Below are 17,279 nucleotides of genomic sequence, written 5' to 3' on the forward strand. Positions count from 1 at the left end.
ATGTCTCCTCAAAGCAAAGCAATGAACCAGTTAACGAGCACAAGTGTCCTTAGGGAAAGATGTACTGTAAATACGCGTCGGGCACGGATTTCGGTTTGTGCCGGCGTCCATGTCCATTCACATCCTGCTCAATCTCGCTGCGATATTGAGCAGAACATCGTTTGTTGTCTAAAAGATGCAGGTTTGACGTAATCGAGAAACACGAAGCAAGCACGCACAAAGCTAAAAGCAGATATTACGGTTGCCATTGGTTTTTTTATTTATAAGCAAAAATCTTTACTGGCAGTTAAACATAACATTAAATTATTAACAATTGAAATAAAGCATAACGTAGCTTCGATAACAGACCGACCTTTTCCATCACTTCGAGCTCGGGGGGTGATATTATCAGCAATGCATTTTTGCATTGATTGTGGGGCACTTTCGTTTTGTTACGCAAAATTGTACTTTATTTTTCAGATCAAAACACAAACATTTAGTTCATAGACGAAGCGATAAGAAGCACACAAGTGTTACACCATGTGTAACTTGACGATTACGGTGTAGTGTATTGAAAAGAAGTATTGGCAAACGCAGTTTCAACGTATTGAAACCCGTCGCAGCGGTAAGTGCTCGATGTTGTTGATTGTTAATCCGTTAGTTAATGTTCCTCTTTACTTCCAGCATATATATTTGTTTTAGTACGAACACGATTTCACAATAGCTAGATTATAATGTCCGGCTGCAGTTTGGGCGTTGCGATTGGAAACTCCGACGCCGGATCGATGAACAATAAATAGGGACATAAGTTAAGCCATCCGAAGTGCGGTTCCAAAAGCTGCCCGGAGTAGTGGAGTTTGGAATTCGTTGTTCTTCATTAGTAGAAGCGCAGCCTTTGCGGGTTCAAAGACGTGGAGGGCAAAAGGATAGTTTAAAAGCACACGTCGCCGTCCTTCTCGACGCATCGATACGCTTGCGTTTAGTAGCATCGATGGCGTTGTGTTGTTCGCATTTGTTTGTTGTTACTCCCCTATTAGTTCGTGACAGTTTCTTGACTTTCCAATACTTTTTAAGCTTCTCCTAAGCTCTTCCGGACCTCGATGCAGCAAACTGCGGTCTCCTGCTCCCTTGCACGCCATCCCCCTTCCCGCTCTCCAGCCAGCCTTCGGGAAACCCTACTTGCCGAGCAGGATTTTCCGGGTAGCGCCGAAGTTTAAACCCGCCTGGGTGGCGCCCTTGTTCGAGCCGGCCTGCAGACCGATCAGTCCTTCGCCGGCACGCAGCTGCTCCTCGGTGAACTCGCGGCGATTTTCCTCCGCCGGGCGCGGTCCCAGGTACGGGCCTCGGAACTCCGGATGCCTGTAGCACTGTTATCGACGGAAAGATAAGAAAGATACGAACAGATATAAGATAAGGGGACAGCTTCCTTTCGGGGTTGTAATGCATCTTTTCATTATCAAAATAAAAGTAATTAATTTTAAGATGTACCTCAAAGTATACAACAAAGTGCTTTTACGACACCTGCATCTGTTTCACATTTTTTTACAATAAGTTTTGTACCTTTACTTATACACATTTAAAACTCGACACGATATTGTGATGTTTAAAAGGGGAACTACGAACATGTTAAATATTTTTAGAGTGTTCATTCCAAAGTGTGTTTCCATGTTCACTGCGGATCAAAACAAACCAATCTAATAACGACTCGAAAATCGTCTATTCGTCTTGCTCCAGCGTCCACAACACCCACAGCAGGGTTTTATACGCTGTACAAGAGCATACAAAAACCCCGGGTATAAAATGTAACCATTTCCGTACACTTGTACAGGGCAGGGTATAGCGTTTTTATTTTCTTCGATATATTTTAATTGTGGGTTTCAAATGATAAACATTTATCGTTTTTGGTTTCAGTTTTTTACGTTTTTATTCTATTCACTTACCGCTCGGCCAACGGCGAAGATGGTCGTCGTGACGAGTGCGATGTTTTTGCGATCCCACAGGTCGGTCGTTTGGAAGAGGTCCACATCGGTCACGCCGTACTTGATGCAGGCTTTCTGGAACCTGACAAAACCGAATGGAGGAGAAGAAAACCAAACCGGTGGTTAGCAAGAAACGATGCAACGAAAGAAAACGCACGATCCCCGGCACAGCAAGAAAGAAATCCGCTCAACAACATCAATGTGATCAATCGATTTCGGTTGGAGCAGGAGCGCATGACGCTGCAGGAGGTTCCATCGCTTAAAGCCGCTGCACATTTCGCTCCGTTTTTGGGCGCCAGCCATTTACTGACATCTGGACGGCGGCAATGTTGGTACAAACATGGAAACAAATCTCAATGTCGCCTTTTGCTGGAACCACTCGGGAGTGAGGAATTATTTTCATCACGTTCGTGAATGTTTCCGAAGGTGTTTATAACATATTTTCGCCCGCTGGAACATGGTGTAGCAAAAGGGAATGTTTGTTTGCAGGTAGCACACCATTCTGCCAGCGTTGAAAATGTCCGAATTACGGTTCCGATGCCCGGATTGCGATGCCGGTTTGCCTTCCTGTAACGGGTTGTACATTTACCTAGGTTTTCGGCCAGGGCAACAGCACCGCCGGAAGGTGTCCACCCTGACCCCGACCAGATCGAAAAGGCGGCAGGGAACGCATGTCCACCGCGCTCGTGCTGAACGAACTGTCAGTGGCCGCACGAGCAAAATGGGGTTCCGGCAAAAACCCCAATCTCGAAAAGTATCACTTGCACGCGAAACATCAGTTTGTACCAGGCGCGCAGGAACGCCGGCAGGTTGAATCGGTTGGAGACTTTCGCGCCCCCTTGTGCTATGGCGCGTCAAGCGGCCGCGACGCAACCAACACTGCTGCAGTGTAAAGGCAGGGGTCGGCAACCGCTCGCGTGGAACATTTGCTTTTGAAGCAATGCAAATATTTGTTTTGATTGGTTTGAGGTTCTAGCTTATTTATTTAAGTTTAAGGCAAGGTTAAGGTTAATGTTTTGTTTGGATTTAGACGTAAGTTGTGAACAAAAATTTTACTTAAACCGATTTGTTACAGTTGTCGTGGGTTAATTTGGCATAACAGGAAAAAAACTTCAAATGTTCTAAGTTTCCTAATAAAAGTTGTTTACCAAGTTAAATGATAGTTTTGCTTGTTTTTTCTTTCTCATTTTGATCGTTTTTATTGCCGAAAGGACTTAACTGTATCCAACACTGATACAGTAGGACAGAAAACAAAAACACACAAAAAGCAGTAAAATCATCGCAAAGCAGAAGCAAAATCAACTGACTAAATAGTATCTGTAGTGAACGTTTCAAATCAATTAAACAACTCAACCAACAAACATTGCTGGATTTGTCCCGCGGTGTTCGCCTCCTGCCTGCGATGAAAAGCGTGGGCAGCATCCTCCTGGTGCTCCTGCTCTCCGCATGCGAATGCGCACCAAGTTCGCAATCTCCGAGCGAACGCGCTCGCGCTCGGTCGCTGCGTTTTTGGTTGCGTTTTTCGCCGGGCCGGGCCCGCTTCCGTTTGGCAAACATTTGTACTTATGTCATCTCGTGAACGGTTGTTTAGGTTGGCAGAAAATAAAACGAAATTGCCTCCGATGCAGTTATGTATTTTAATTAACTAGTTTCTTCTCGTTTGTTTTCGTTGGAACACATCTTTGTTTGTCAGGTTCTGTAACTACCATTTTTCCTTGCGAAACTGTTTGCCGCAAAGACAAGCGAAAAAAATCGATGAGTTCACAGTGGAACAGAAAAAAACGCCTCAGAAGAAGCGGGAAAATAATGGAAGAAAAAAAAAGAGAAGCGGAAACCACCGAACATAACGTATTTAATATTAACAGCAGAAAAATATTCGTTACCCATCAATGTTTGTTTTAATGTTCTGCAACAAATCCAGTATAAACATATTATTAAAGAGTTTTACACGCTTGTAGTACCTTTAAAAATTAAAACCGAACAAGTGTACGATGAAACTGTTCAGTGGAATCAACCGTACAGCCTAACAACAAAATTGTAAGATTTGTCCGCGCTGTGCCAACGTTCGCTTCAAATGCAGCTACGAAAATCGTGGGCAGCATCTCCTCCTGGCGTTCCTGCTCTCCGGATGCGAATGCGCACCGTGTTCGCAATCTACGAGCGAATGCGGCCAATCGTCCGGTACGGTTGCGTTTGCGTTTTTCACTGGGCGCGGCATCTAGTCAACGACCGGGCGGGATCGGCGGGCTGCTCGCCTGGTGGCGTTAGCCCGCCGGTGCGACTTGCGCTGCGAAAAATGTGTCTAGGTTCGCTCTAGGCGATTTCACGCGTTTCATTTAATAATTTACTCGCGAATTGGACATCATTTGGAGCTCTTTTTGTTAGATTTTAATAAAAGTTTTGATCATTCGATGATTTCTTATTTGATATATGGTTATCTGTATTTCATTTTACAGCGTCTACTTCCCCGACCACGTGCGCTTAGGCGAAGGTAATTTGACCGCTCGTTTTTAAAGCGCCTTATTTTCAACCAATTGGAATGCATTTCACATATCTTAAAACGATATTCGCCCTCTTTAAAATTAGTTAAGCTGGTTTCACCTTACAGCTTCTGCTGAAATGATGTCTTTTTAAATATGTAAAATATATGATTATAAAATTATGATATGTAAAACTATTTAAAATAGATTCCCGACAGTTCAAGGCAGTGAATTAGTGAATTAATATTTTCACACTCACAAACACTTAAATGAATGGTCGATTTTCAAAGGTAAAGGGAAATCAGGAGTCAGCATTGTCCCACCCCGCATTGTACTTACTGATTGATGTTGTCCATCATCTTGTAGTCACCGCCGGAAGTGTTAATCTTCGGCACGATGCCGGGCGACAGACGGTTCATCAGCCGGCAGAGGAGGATGCCATCGCGCAGGCAGTCCTCGTACGAGTATCCGGCGGGGAACTTCTCACCGACGACCGTTTCGATCCAGTGCTGGGCCTCCCGCTCCTGGTCGCGATCCCGCTTTCCGGCGACCTGCCGTGCGTGAGACACAAGAAACGAGAAGAGTTATTAAAGGGAGATGGTGCACACATGTGTAGCCCAAGGCTGGTGAGGGTGGCGGTGGTGGTGGTCAAATACGGGCTGTGGTTCTGTTAGGTTTCTTGACTCCGCAACACGTCGGTCGGACGCGGTCCAGTTAGCTCCGGGAAACATAACATCGTCGCTCTGCTGAGCAGCAGATGTATCAAGTTAGTTTGATGAACATCTCTGTGCTGTTTCTTTGCACTGGAACATGTCTACATGCACAGAAACAGAAACAGAGGTGCCCTGTTTTATTTAAAACAAAAAATATGTTTGGCAAATGTTTAAAACTAGTACAAAAGTAAAATGAAAACTGTTGATTGTAAATAACAAAGCAACAAAATAACAAAAAAACTTTATTCATGATAAATAAATAAATCAAAATAGAAGACATAGAAGAGAAATAGGAAAAAAACGTAAAAATAGAAAATAAAAAAGAAAAGAACGTTGGTTCTAGGACTGAAATAGACGAAGAACAGTGGAATGACATTAGACACCTCTGCGCTAACGGTTTCACATGGCTACCGGCTGCATTTGGTACGTGCATGAGCTGGAAAGTGGTGTATAAAAACATCTCGGTTCGAAAAAAACAAAATATATATCCATCTGCAAAAACGAGAAACAAAAATATCCACGTTCTGGTGCACGGTTCGGTTTTCCCGAGCCATCATGGAGAAAAGTCGTCTGTTGGGGCGTATGAACTCCAACTCTTCGTTGGAACCGGAACGTTTTGAGCGGAAGGGGTGGGAGTTACCAACGGGAATGAAACGTTGGCAAGGGCGGGGGGGGGGGGGGGGGGGGGAGAGAGAGAGGAGAGAGGAGAAAAGTCCGTTTTCGCGCCCACATTTCGTGCCGCCTCCATGTTAACGGTTCGTTATTTTAAGATCCATCACGCAAAATCATCCCAATTTGACCCTCGCTTGTTCTATCTTTCTCTCTCTCTCTCTCTTCTATCTCTCGTAGATTTCCATCGTATTTCTTGCACCCCCATTCATTTTCCTTTTTCCACCGAACGCGGCGGTTCGGTCACCAGGCCATGACATCAGGATTGGCTGTTTTACGAATGTTGTGAATTCTTCTACGAAGGAAACACAACATTTTCATTGAAAAGTACGAGGAATACTTCTTCTTTCCTACAATCTTTTAGAGTTGTTGTTTGCGATTGCGGTGAAAGAAATTCTCGTCTTTCAAAATCACCTCTTATTGACTAATAAAGGAGTTTTGTGAACTCATGTGTTGGATGTTTCGCTTCCAACTACAAACTGAAACAAATGTCACTTGCATCAAGGTTTCAATTAATTCGTTTGGCAAGCGTACTTCCACCACCGACGAGTACGGGCTAACCTTCCGTGCAGGTCATTAATATTCCAAATCCATCTCGGTTGGCAGCTGTTGAAGTCATAAATAAAATAGTACACGCTGAAGAACACTATTGACAGCTACACCTTGTACCAGCCGACGCCAAATTGATACATTTTAGGGAATGAAGCAGGATTTAACCATTCCCAATGCCTCCACGCTTTGGGTCGCGAATAAACGAGTTGAGAATGAATTTGTTTTGCCTTTTTTTAATGTTTGTTGTCTTTAACAACATTGAAGGAAGCAAATATCGAATGTTTGTTCTAACAGTTTTCTCCTTTTTTTTGGATCCCAAACTGTGGAAGGAGTGGCGTTTCCACTCGATTCATTACCATATCTATTCTATTTCTGTGTTTGTTCTCTCAGTTTTTATCTTCTTGGAGCTAAACAGTAATTTTTTTTTTTTATTTTGATAACATTTTGATAATTGTTTCTTTAACTGAGCGTTAGTTTTTGGTAGATTCGTTAAATTTCATTTACTTACGATGCGACGGTTCTCTCTTCCACTTCCGCTCGAACTCTTTAGGGCATTTTCAAATTTTGCATTACCATGTCTACTCTGAATTGTTTTTAGTTTGTCCCTTGAACATGTTGGTTGAAAAGATAGTTTGTTGAATCTGTGCGATAAATGGTGATTGAGATTTATTGGCAGTTTTACTTTAACACGTAGTATTTAATTCCAATAACGGCCATCGGTGAACGGTGTTACATTTGCTCATTCCAAGCTGGATGGATGGCAAACGATACAACCGAATTGCGTCGGTTGGCCCTCAAATTCCGTCGTTTTCCTTGCCCCTCCCGCCTTTTTAAACACCCAAAATGTTTACTTAAGCCTACCCATTGCCATTCCCGGACGCCGAGGGACGGTGCGCTTCTAGCAAAACAACATCCTTGCAGCGGGGACGATTAGGACCCGGGCGACACCGCCCGAATTATAATTAGAAGCCAGTGGTGGTCTGGTCCGACGAGCGATGGCGCAACGTTCGATCATCGATCGTCCAGGATTGACGTCATGGTTGCTGGGCACGAGGGGGGGGGGGGGGGGGGGTGAGTGGGAGGGTGGAAGCGGACCGTTCCATGAAAACCGAGGAAACAAGCGAGCTGCGCGGATGAGAAATGTGCGCGTGCAAATCCAGCCGGATTTTCCCGGACGTGACAGCTGGGGTTGGGGTTGGTTGGGTGGGTTTTGCCCCCGGAACAAGCAGGAAACACCATACCATAGCTTTTCCGTTCCACCACCACCCCCTTTAGTCTCCAAGCAGCGAAAGAGAGATGTCGGGCCGGGAGAAAAATAATACTAGTTGAAGCGAAAATATCGACAGCGAATTTACGGTCATCCATATGGTCAGAATGGGGGTAGAGGGTGGGTGGGTTGGTGGGGCAGGTTGGTTGGGCATTTGTTTAGGGCCCGAGAGGGGATGGGGTGGCGGGGCGTTGTAATGGACGATTTTGAGTGGACGAATTTTGGAGGACACGCACACACACCGCGTGGGGCAAAAGGGGAAGGTGCTGAGGGAGAGTTGTGGGCGAAAAACAAACGGCCACAGACCACATCTAATAAATAAAATCAAGCGAACAACGGAAAATCCTCCACCCCTGCCGACCGGGGGGGAAGCGCCTGCGCACCGGGAAGGAAAATATTAATCCGCGCGCGCTCACCGTTTCGCGGTTCGTTTACTTTAGCGGAACTACTCCCGGACCCGGGACCCAGGGAGGAGGTAGAGGTATGGTGGGACGAGTGTGTGTGTGTGTATGTGGAACGTATGACGACCGGCTGTCGTCATCGTCGGGACCGGCGCTCGGGCGTGCCGAGAAAATTCGGCTCTGGATCTCGGCGCAACAAAATTCGTCCAACACCGGACGCGTTGGCACAGTCTTCTGCAAAGCGGCACACGGCGAACACCTTTTGCGACTTCCGACTTTTGTTTTCGGTCAGCCAGTGCAAGTCAGTGTCGGTGTGCTTCCCTGTCTCCCCGTGCGAGTGTTTGTCCTTGTGAGGTGTCTTGTTTTCGTGCCGCAGAGCAGTCCTTCCTTCGTCCGACACAGAAAGGCTCTATCAACAAACCTATCAACAACGCAATGGCGGTACGTTCAGGTGGAAATAGTTAATACATACCCGGCATACATCCGTCCAAACTCCCGACGACGTATAGACCGTGTCCAGATATGCGTTCCAAGGCAAACACCTGCTTTGGCGAGGGTGAAAATTAAAACTACTCTATCCCCAAACATTGGGTTCCTAAATCTGGTACTTCTTTACCAAACGAATCATGTTCTTGGAGTAACTAACAGTTCGCCAAAATTCCTACATTGGCTACATAAACCTACGATGTCCGGCTGTTCTCTAACGTGTGTTTTCCTAATTTCTAATGTGTTTCGCTATCGTGACACTGAAGGGTGTGGTCCTTGATTTGAAGCGACTGTTGTTGGACTAATGTCAAGGCTAGTTGCGCATGCGAGCGGTTCGTCCAAACATCGCCAGCGAGGGAACTGAAGTACAGGCGCACGCCAGAGTAAATGTTAGCCTCAACGTCGTATCGCTTAATGGTCCATGAAGTAGAATATATTTAGCTATCAACATTTCGTTTGAAATGTGCACATTTTGGCTGGTACCAGAATGGAGGTTCCTCGAGCCGCGAGCCGTTGGTGAGGTGAATTCGGCTCAACGTCGAAACGGTTCCTTCCATCGCGAGATGGCGGTGAATTTATTCCATGCGAAATCGCAACCCCCTATCTGCGCACTCTGACGTGATATGGCGAATGTCCTATTTATAGCTACGAATTTCTGGCTGCTGATGGAGCGACTGCTCACCAGCAGTGAAACACCGAACTCTTTGCTCTGGAAGCAAAAGAGAAAGGGAGAGGAAGATGGAGTGAGAGGATGGGTTGAGGGTATGCATTTGCGCGAAATCTGTGCCGTATCTTGTTTTGCCACAGATTGCGGGTCACCTTCAAACACATAATGGTGAACAGCTGCCTGTCGGAACGCCTAGCTCTAGCGTATAACCACGTTTCTGATGTCTGATGTCTGATTGAAAAATTGCAGCCCCGCAACAAGGAACAGGAAGCTGAGGTGCTGCAGTGGATCAGCGATGTCCTGGGCGAGAAGCTGCCGCCGGGCGCCTACGAGGACGTGCTCAAGGATGGCGTCGTGCTGTGCAAGCTGGCCAACAAGCTGGCCCCCGGTTCGGTGAAGAAAATCCAGGAGCGTGGCACCAATTTCCAGCTGATGGAGAACATCCAGCGCTTCCAGGCGGCCATCAAGAAGTACGGCGTGCCGGAGGAGGAAATCTTCCAGACCGCGGACCTGTTCGAGCGCCGCAACATCCCGCAGGTGACGCTCTGTCTGTACTCGCTCGGCCGAATAGTAAGTACCTATCCAGCATTTGCCTGTATGAGTGGGTGTTGGTGTGTTTACTGACCATTCCCGGTTCCCCTTCCCCCCACCCTCCGTCCAGACGCAGAAGCATCCGGAGTTCAATGGACCGCAGCTTGGCCCCAAGATGGCGGACAAGAACGAGCGCAACTTCTCCGAGGAGCAGCTGCGCGCTCACCATGGCGAGCTGAACCTGCAGATGGGCTTCAACAAGGGCGCATCGCAGGCCGGCCAGGGATCGTTCGGCAACACGCGTCACATGTAATTTTACCCAGATGAAGTTGAAGTAGCATAGACCACCTACCTATGAAAAGAAAAACAACAAGCCACTAATATCGAAGCAGCTTAGCAGCAGCTAGTATTCGGACTTTCGGAATCGGTTTTGCTTTCTTGTTTGTCCTATGGAGGAGGCAACCAAAAACACGTCGTTATTCATCCCACACGATGGTGGATGGTACGAAAAACCACGTCTCAGACGACGCGCGGCCTCTTTGTGCATCATTGCTATTTTTAGGGAAAACTCTTACGAGAAGAGCACGGCAAGGAAGAAAACCCCCGTCCCATTTGTTGCTGTGCTAACCGTCATGTACCATCAGTCACCATTCAGTCGCACAAAACCCATCCCACACCGTGACACCTTCGCCGCCTACGCGCTCAGCGCCGAACAAACCTTCGTACTAAGGATGCCTCTAGCGCCGAGGGCATGTCTAAAAGGGTGGCGAAGGGTATCCAAATTTATATACCAAAACAAGCACACTACTCTTAAGCGCATCGTATATTTCTCCTCGCCGAATGTTCTCTCCCCTGGCCGACGACCTGAATGTGTGCGGCCAAGGAACCGAAACCCGGCCGCTCCAGTTTGGAGGTAGCACCAGTCAACAGTGTCCGGCCGAGCGTCGTGTAAATGTGTTTTCTGTTTTTCTTTTCGTTTTCGGCCTTCGCTCTAGCCTCGTATCACATCGATATACTTTATTTTATTTATAAACGTTTCAGAAGCGGTTTATTGTACGATATGACCAAAATATATACCTATATGTGTTATTAACCGATAAGGACTTGGCCAATCTTTTGACTCAGTCATGTGATGCCTTACGCTACTCGTAGTTAATGTCACAGAAGAGATGCTGCACCTGATTTAAATATTTAACTAAGAGGTAGGAACAGCTGTGATTCCCTTCGTTCAAACCGACTTGCGACTATCTTGTGGAACCGAGTAGACAACTCTTTTGTGAGTTTTAAAATGGACACACTTTGTTTTGTTGTGAATCGTGAACAATTTTTCACCAGATATTAAATCGGAGTACTAAAATAAAACGATAGAGTAGACGCTCTAAGCCGTTGCGAGTGTCATACAGGGCAATAATTAATCATGTGTCATTTGACAAATGCTAGCTCATTCAGTTGTTTATCACACGCTGTCGTGGTGTGAACAATATGCCGGCATGGGACTTTACAAACTAACGTTTGCTGACCGATACGCAACGTCATGTTAAACGGTGTACTGTCCTGTCATGTGTAAATTACATCTAAATCTTCATCAAATTGTCATTGTCTAGGAACAACCGGTTTCTCCAGACATTCTGCCTACTGTCAAGTGGTTCAGAACCGTATCATTGGATGATTTGGGTTTTGGAATAGTTGTTCAACGAAGCTGTTGTTTGTTTACCTCAGAAGCAAGAGTCCTAGAGGTTTTGTTAGAGAGGTACTAATTGAAGTTTGGATAGCATTACTGGTATCTATTCTTAAAATGCCTGGACTGCATTGACTCGTGTTTGTCGCTATCAAATGTTACAAAATGCCAACTAGAAATGACCATCATCGAAATGAAGGAGTTACAGGTTAGTCGACCTAACTTTTCGTCCATTTTTTGGATCACGTCGCAATAACCTCGTTCCAAAGGTCTGAGGTAGTTTTGCTGAACTTCTACTGTGATTTGCTTTAGACCACTGTAAAAAGCACATGTGTGTCCACCCGTGTTTACGCCGCCGACGTCAACGTACCCTTGAACAGAGAGGCCAGAACCCGCCCCAACACAAACAACCTTGCGGCAGTGCAATAAAACAAAGCTGGCAAACAGCTGCGCACCGATCAGCTGCGTGCTGTGCGTCCGGATTTAGGACTGGGAGTAATCCACAAATCTTTTCACCGGTGCACCGATTCTAGCCCCGGTTAGCAGCGACGCCAGTTCTCCCCAGGTACGTGGCGCCCATTACGCAACCTGTGGTGGGTCGAAGTTTGGTCTTGATGATCGATAGTGTTTACCCACGGCGGTGGTCGGTGGGTGGGTGGGATTGTGCGGAGGGCGGGTTCTACTGATAGTGGATAATTAAGCAGGGGGAGGGTCGAGAACTTGTCCCCGCTTCAAAGACTCGAAAAGTCTACCGCCTTCGCCGCAGCCGGTAATCATCAGACCCCGACATATTAACGAAGGCCTGTAATTGACTCTCTGCCAATGGACGCGAAGCGTATTCCATTGCTAGCGCCGATAAGTGAGTCGGCTTAAATTTCTTTTTAAAATCCTAGAACAAATTCGCTGCAGCTCTAATGTTGCAACACACTATGTGAATATCCATGTTTTTGGTTGTCAATTTCAAGAAGAGCAACAGTATGAAAGATCGTTTACAATAAATAAATCGTGATCTTCCGATAAGGGAACGTCCCCGACAGTCGCTGCTAATTGGTAGATTAATTCTCAAACTGAAGAGCCAGAGCTGACCGGCAGCCGAACAGCAGAACCACGACACGCAGAACGCCGTGTGTGCGATGCTAGATTATGCTGCCGATGGCCGTGAAGTTGTCATTGTCGCATGAAGCGTGTTGCATAATTTCTAGCACGGTGTCTCGGTCGGTCACCACAATCCGCCGAGGGACGAGCATAGCGCTTCTGAAGGGAAAGCGGCCGGTTGCGGGAACGGGACAAGACGGCGCTAACGAACGACGAAAACCACGCTCGGCACACACACACACACACACGATCCGATGCTCGATGGCAAGCGATTGCGAAACACTGGCTTTTCCATTCAATTCCGCAACATGATTTCGCACACGGCGAACCCCTGGCGAATCGGAAATCGGAAACTTCTCGGATCTCGGATGACACCGATGTGCCTCCGACCACCCCGAACACGTTCCCCCATCCGGCGCGCGGAACATTGTCCGGCCGGAGGCGTATTGCTAACGAGTATGCAAGGTACGGTTTGGAAGCCGTTCACCTTTCGTATCGGCTCTTGTGGGTCAAACGTTCGGGCTTCTTTCTATTAAAATTATAAGCTTTAGGGTATGTACGAAATACAACATTTACCACAGTTTAAACAGTTCTCTGCAGCTGTTCCTATGTACACAGAGTTAAGAAAAGAACTTTCAAAATTTCTTATTTTAACATAAACCATCAGACAACCCTTGCACAAAACTACAACACAATCAATTATTTCGTAAAGTTTAATAACGATTACGAATCACAGTGAAATATTACAACAATTAGCGCAAACTGCTTCATCTGTTCAATTTTTAAACCAAAAATCCAAAAAAGTAGCACAATAAAGAAAACGTGAGAGAATTTATAATAAATTAAAAAAAAAAAATGTAAAAACCAAGCAAATAGTTGTAAACTCATTGCAGTGAACAAGAGTTTCCAAATTTAAACTTAACTGAATAAGAACTGTGAGAAAAACGATAAAAACCACGGAGCGTCTAACACCATCGAGCAGTGGAAACTAGTAATGATAAGAGTATGTTGCATCCTTCTATAAATGAAATAAATGTTGTAAATTATCCTTTTTCCTTAATTCAACGAGAAAAATTGTGGAAAAGCATACGTGAAATAACTGAAAATAAAAATCGGTACAACATGAGATAAAATATTCGCAGTAATGTCAACAGAAGCAAATGGTGAAATACTAATATTGAAACAGACACGTTTTGTACAAGTTTTACCGATTTTGCCCACGGGCAAGGCTCGACTTTATCAATGTTAAAGCACAATATGTTAATTAACTTCACATTAACAACAAAGTTGTTAAAGCGCTATGTTAATGTTCTTCAATCATCGAATTCCTTTCAATCCCACACACATATAGGATATGGGACTTAAGGGTAAGGGAAAGTGGGGTCCAGAAAACGATGTGTGCCGGCGGGGAATGGGATGGGCCGTGTGATTAAAAGCGGTGTTCAGGCTAAAAACGCACAACGCAGAGCTCATCCATCGACCGTTTAATGATTTCCCTGATGTCCACCTGCTACCAACCTCCGTGACGAGCACGGAGACCCCGTTTCCCATAAGCAGCACTTCCCTCCGGTGCATCTAGCCGGCAGAGAGGGAGGCAACTGGCAACAAGTCGGTGGATGATCGCGCGCTTTTCCATGAAGCCATCTCGAGCGGCACGCGGGAGAGGGAGAGGGAAAGAGAGAGAGAGTGGAGACAGAGACCCCTTAGTGGAAGGGATAGATTTCTAGCGAGTTCATAGTGCGAATCGTTCTAGAGGTCTGGTAGGGTGGCAATTACCCAAAGCTTGAAGTGCACAAAGCTTATATAAACCGTACCGCAGGCGCTGGCGGGCTGACAGACCCCGTTCGGCTGATTGTGCCCTCGGTTGTGGAGAATCTAATCGCGCCCCAAAGGCGAAGTTCAGTTCTAGACTTTTTGGTGCGGTTCTTGTGAAGTCGGTGCCAAGATATGTGCGAGTGACGGCGAACGAAGCAACCAATACAGGATCAGGATAACCATCTCTCCATCAACCTCGTACGCGCTCTTCTACGTGAGTTCCGGTAGAAGTTCCCGTGCAGAAGTCAACATCCTTCCCAGCATCATCAACCGAGCATTCCGAGAACCTTGTCAGCGATGTCTTCACTGCGTTCACAGCTTCCGTTCTGGGAGCTCCTGCTCCTAGCCTTCACTTTCGGCCTACCGCCGCTCAGTTCCGGCGCGACACCATTTGACAGTAAACGTAAGAATCAACGTAGCCTTCAAATGGAGTGGCAGGAATCACCACGTCCATCTTGTTCCTGATTGACTCTCGTTTCTTTCTCGGCTCAAATACAGCGGATTTCATCAAGACGTGCCGATTCGACGACAGCAATTTCATACCCTGCTCAACCGAGTCCGTTCAGGGATTGTTCGATAAACTCGTCACGGGTAGGTTATACATTACTTTCTTCTATAGGACATAACGATAGAATTAAACCACGAGGCTTCACACAAGAGTCGTTTCGTTAAAAAAGTAAGGATGTTTTCTTACTAAATTCTTTCTCAAATCTCGAGCTTTAAACCACTCAAACATCTCCTACACCTCAGCAGCCTACCCCACCAGTCTTTCTACTGCGAGGTACCGGACAGACACCTGCCTTAGCATTCGATTCGATTTGCAAATATATTCAATCGTAACCTCTTTTCCCTCTTCGCGTACCGACCCGAAGTTTTCCCATGAGCGGCCTCCAAGAAACCTTTCAAGAAGCAAATGTGCAGCAATACATTCCGTGTGTGCGGGGTGCCATTTTGCTGCACTTACGGCCTTGAGCTAAAAGCGTAGCCAGAATCCGTGGATCAGGTTCAACGTGCATCGTATTTGCATGCGTGCATCGAAGATGCAGAAAAAAAAACCCCCCGCTACCCAACCGGCACTTGCTTTTCCAAGCAGCCAGACAAGTTTTCCGATCGATAGGTTGTGTGTGTACGTTTTCTTTTTTTTTTGGTTGAACAAGTCCGTTGCCCAACCGTGCGCGGTTTGCAATGTTGCTTACTTTGGGTGCGCTGCGTGCCTACCGTGGTTAGATGCGGCTCGTTTCGTGGACCAAACACCTACCGGAATGTTTTAAAACACCTGGAGACATCGGAGCCACCTGGCTCGGAGGTGTTGTGGCGACGAAACGCAGGCCAGGTTCTACAGCCAGATATGTGCCAGCTGCCCGAAAGGCGTCCATTTTTTGTTTTGAGGGGAAGGGGTCCGAGAAAGCGGTTCGGTAATCGCCTTCTGCGCTCGGACCAATGTGTGGCACGCTCTCGCCTCGCCCTTGTCCACCGCTGCTGAACGCCCAGCGCCAAGGTCAGGCGGGCAGCGATGCACGGAGATTCTAGGTGATCAGCAAACTTAGTTGGCCTACCGCATGCGATATTGAACTGAGGCGGAGTATTTGGCACAGAAAACACGCACCAGATTGGTGCCGTACAAGCGGGGTTGGTACGAGTTTCTGGGCACGGACGCCATGTTTGGCCATTGGGTCGCAAACGATTTGGTATCGACGTGCCCTCCGAAGAGAACACATTCCTCGCAGGACGTACTTGCTGACCGAATTTCTATAATATGTTTCCACTACTCGCAGGTATCGAAGGGCTTGAGCACGTGGGCACGATCGATCCGATGAAGATCAGCAAAATCCGCATCTTGCAAGGCGACGGTCCGGTCAGTGTCAACGCGTCACTCTCGAAGGTGATAGTGACCGGCTTCGCCAGTACCAAAGTGGTACGCAACGTGTAAGTACTGCGCGAGTGAACTGCCACAAAGCGAAAACCTAACGTCTAACCGTTCATGTGCGCCAGGGTCAGCAATAAGGACTTCGGCTGGGAGACCCACATTCGGTTGCCGAAGATGCGGCTAGAGGGCAACTACCATATGCAGGGTCGCATACTGGTGATACCACTGAACGGGCACGGCAAGTGCTGGTTCGAGCCAAGTAAGTAATTGGAGCACTTCTCCTAACAGAACACTGACTTCCGACGCGCGCTCCGACGTTCCGCAGGTGGGATGGACATCAAAATGCGCACGACCACCGCCCTGTACCAGAAGAATGGCCACGTCTTCTACAACGTCACCGCCACCAAGGTGGACTACACCATCTCCGGTCTCCGGCTGCACATGGGCAACCTGTTCGAGGGCGTGAAGGTGCTGGAGGACAGCACCAACCAGTACCTGAACGACAACTGGCGTCCCGTGTCCGAGGCGCTCAAGCCCATCATCGCCAAGACGATCGAGGACATCCTGCTCGCGATCATGCAGAACATCTTCCACCAAATTCCTGCCGACTACTTCGTCGAAGATCTACCGCGGATTAACTAGAACAACATTGCACCATTGGTCGTTACAGTACAAGTGTCCCAACAGTGGTCGTGAACAACGGAGAGGAATGTTGGATCAACGGAACCCACACCTGCAATTCGAAAGCCTACTTTCACCTTAGTGTACATATCATTTATGTTTATCATTTAAATAAGCAACCACAAAAAGGCATACCATATAGATAAACAAATCGATTTAGGTCCAAATTATGTTTTTCAGTTAGATAAAGATCGTTAAACGGCCCTGACCTGATGGCCCCTTCGTGGGAATAAAAAGAAGGCAGTACAGCATTTGAGATAACCTGCAGATAAGGTTCCTTCGAAAAAGCTACAATTTGTTTGGTTTGTTTATACGTTTTGTTACGTCGCTGGTTCGTTACTGCAAAGATGTAACAGCAGAAATAATTCATTTTTTGTTGTTTTTTTTATTTTTATTCGGAAAATCCAATGAAAACAGAT

At 46.7% G+C, this 17,279-nt stretch overlaps 2 protein-coding genes and 1 pseudogene across 2 annotated transcripts; 2 read left to right on the plus strand and 1 right to left on the minus strand.

The window, feature by feature from the left end:
- Positions 1-1,154: 1,154 nt before the first annotated feature.
- On the minus strand, positions 1,155-6,948 carry LOC131290671 (muscle-specific protein 20-like; annotated as a pseudogene).
- A 1,527-nt stretch (positions 6,949-8,475) lies between these two features.
- LOC131290672 (muscle-specific protein 20) lies at positions 8,476-10,037 on the plus strand. The gene is made up of 3 exons (XM_058319835.1): positions 8,476-8,481; positions 9,443-9,763; positions 9,855-10,037. Exons 1-3 carry the CDS (start codon positions 8,476-8,478, stop codon positions 10,035-10,037), a joined length of 510 nt encoding a protein of 169 aa, XP_058175818.1.
- Positions 10,038-14,609: 4,572 nt separating this feature from the next.
- On the plus strand, positions 14,610-16,821 carry LOC131290673 (protein takeout-like). The gene is made up of 5 exons (XM_058319836.1): positions 14,610-14,715; positions 14,811-14,903; positions 16,088-16,238; positions 16,305-16,438; positions 16,505-16,821. The coding sequence occupies exons 1-5, from the start codon at positions 14,610-14,612 to the stop codon at positions 16,819-16,821; spliced, it is 801 nt and encodes a 266-aa protein (XP_058175819.1).
- The last annotated feature ends 458 nt before the right edge of the window (positions 16,822-17,279 follow it).

The sequence above is a fragment of the Anopheles ziemanni genome, chromosome X, assembly GCF_943734765.1.
Source record: "Anopheles ziemanni chromosome X, idAnoZiCoDA_A2_x.2, whole genome shotgun sequence".
NCBI lineage: Eukaryota > Metazoa > Arthropoda > Insecta > Diptera > Culicidae > Anopheles > Anopheles ziemanni.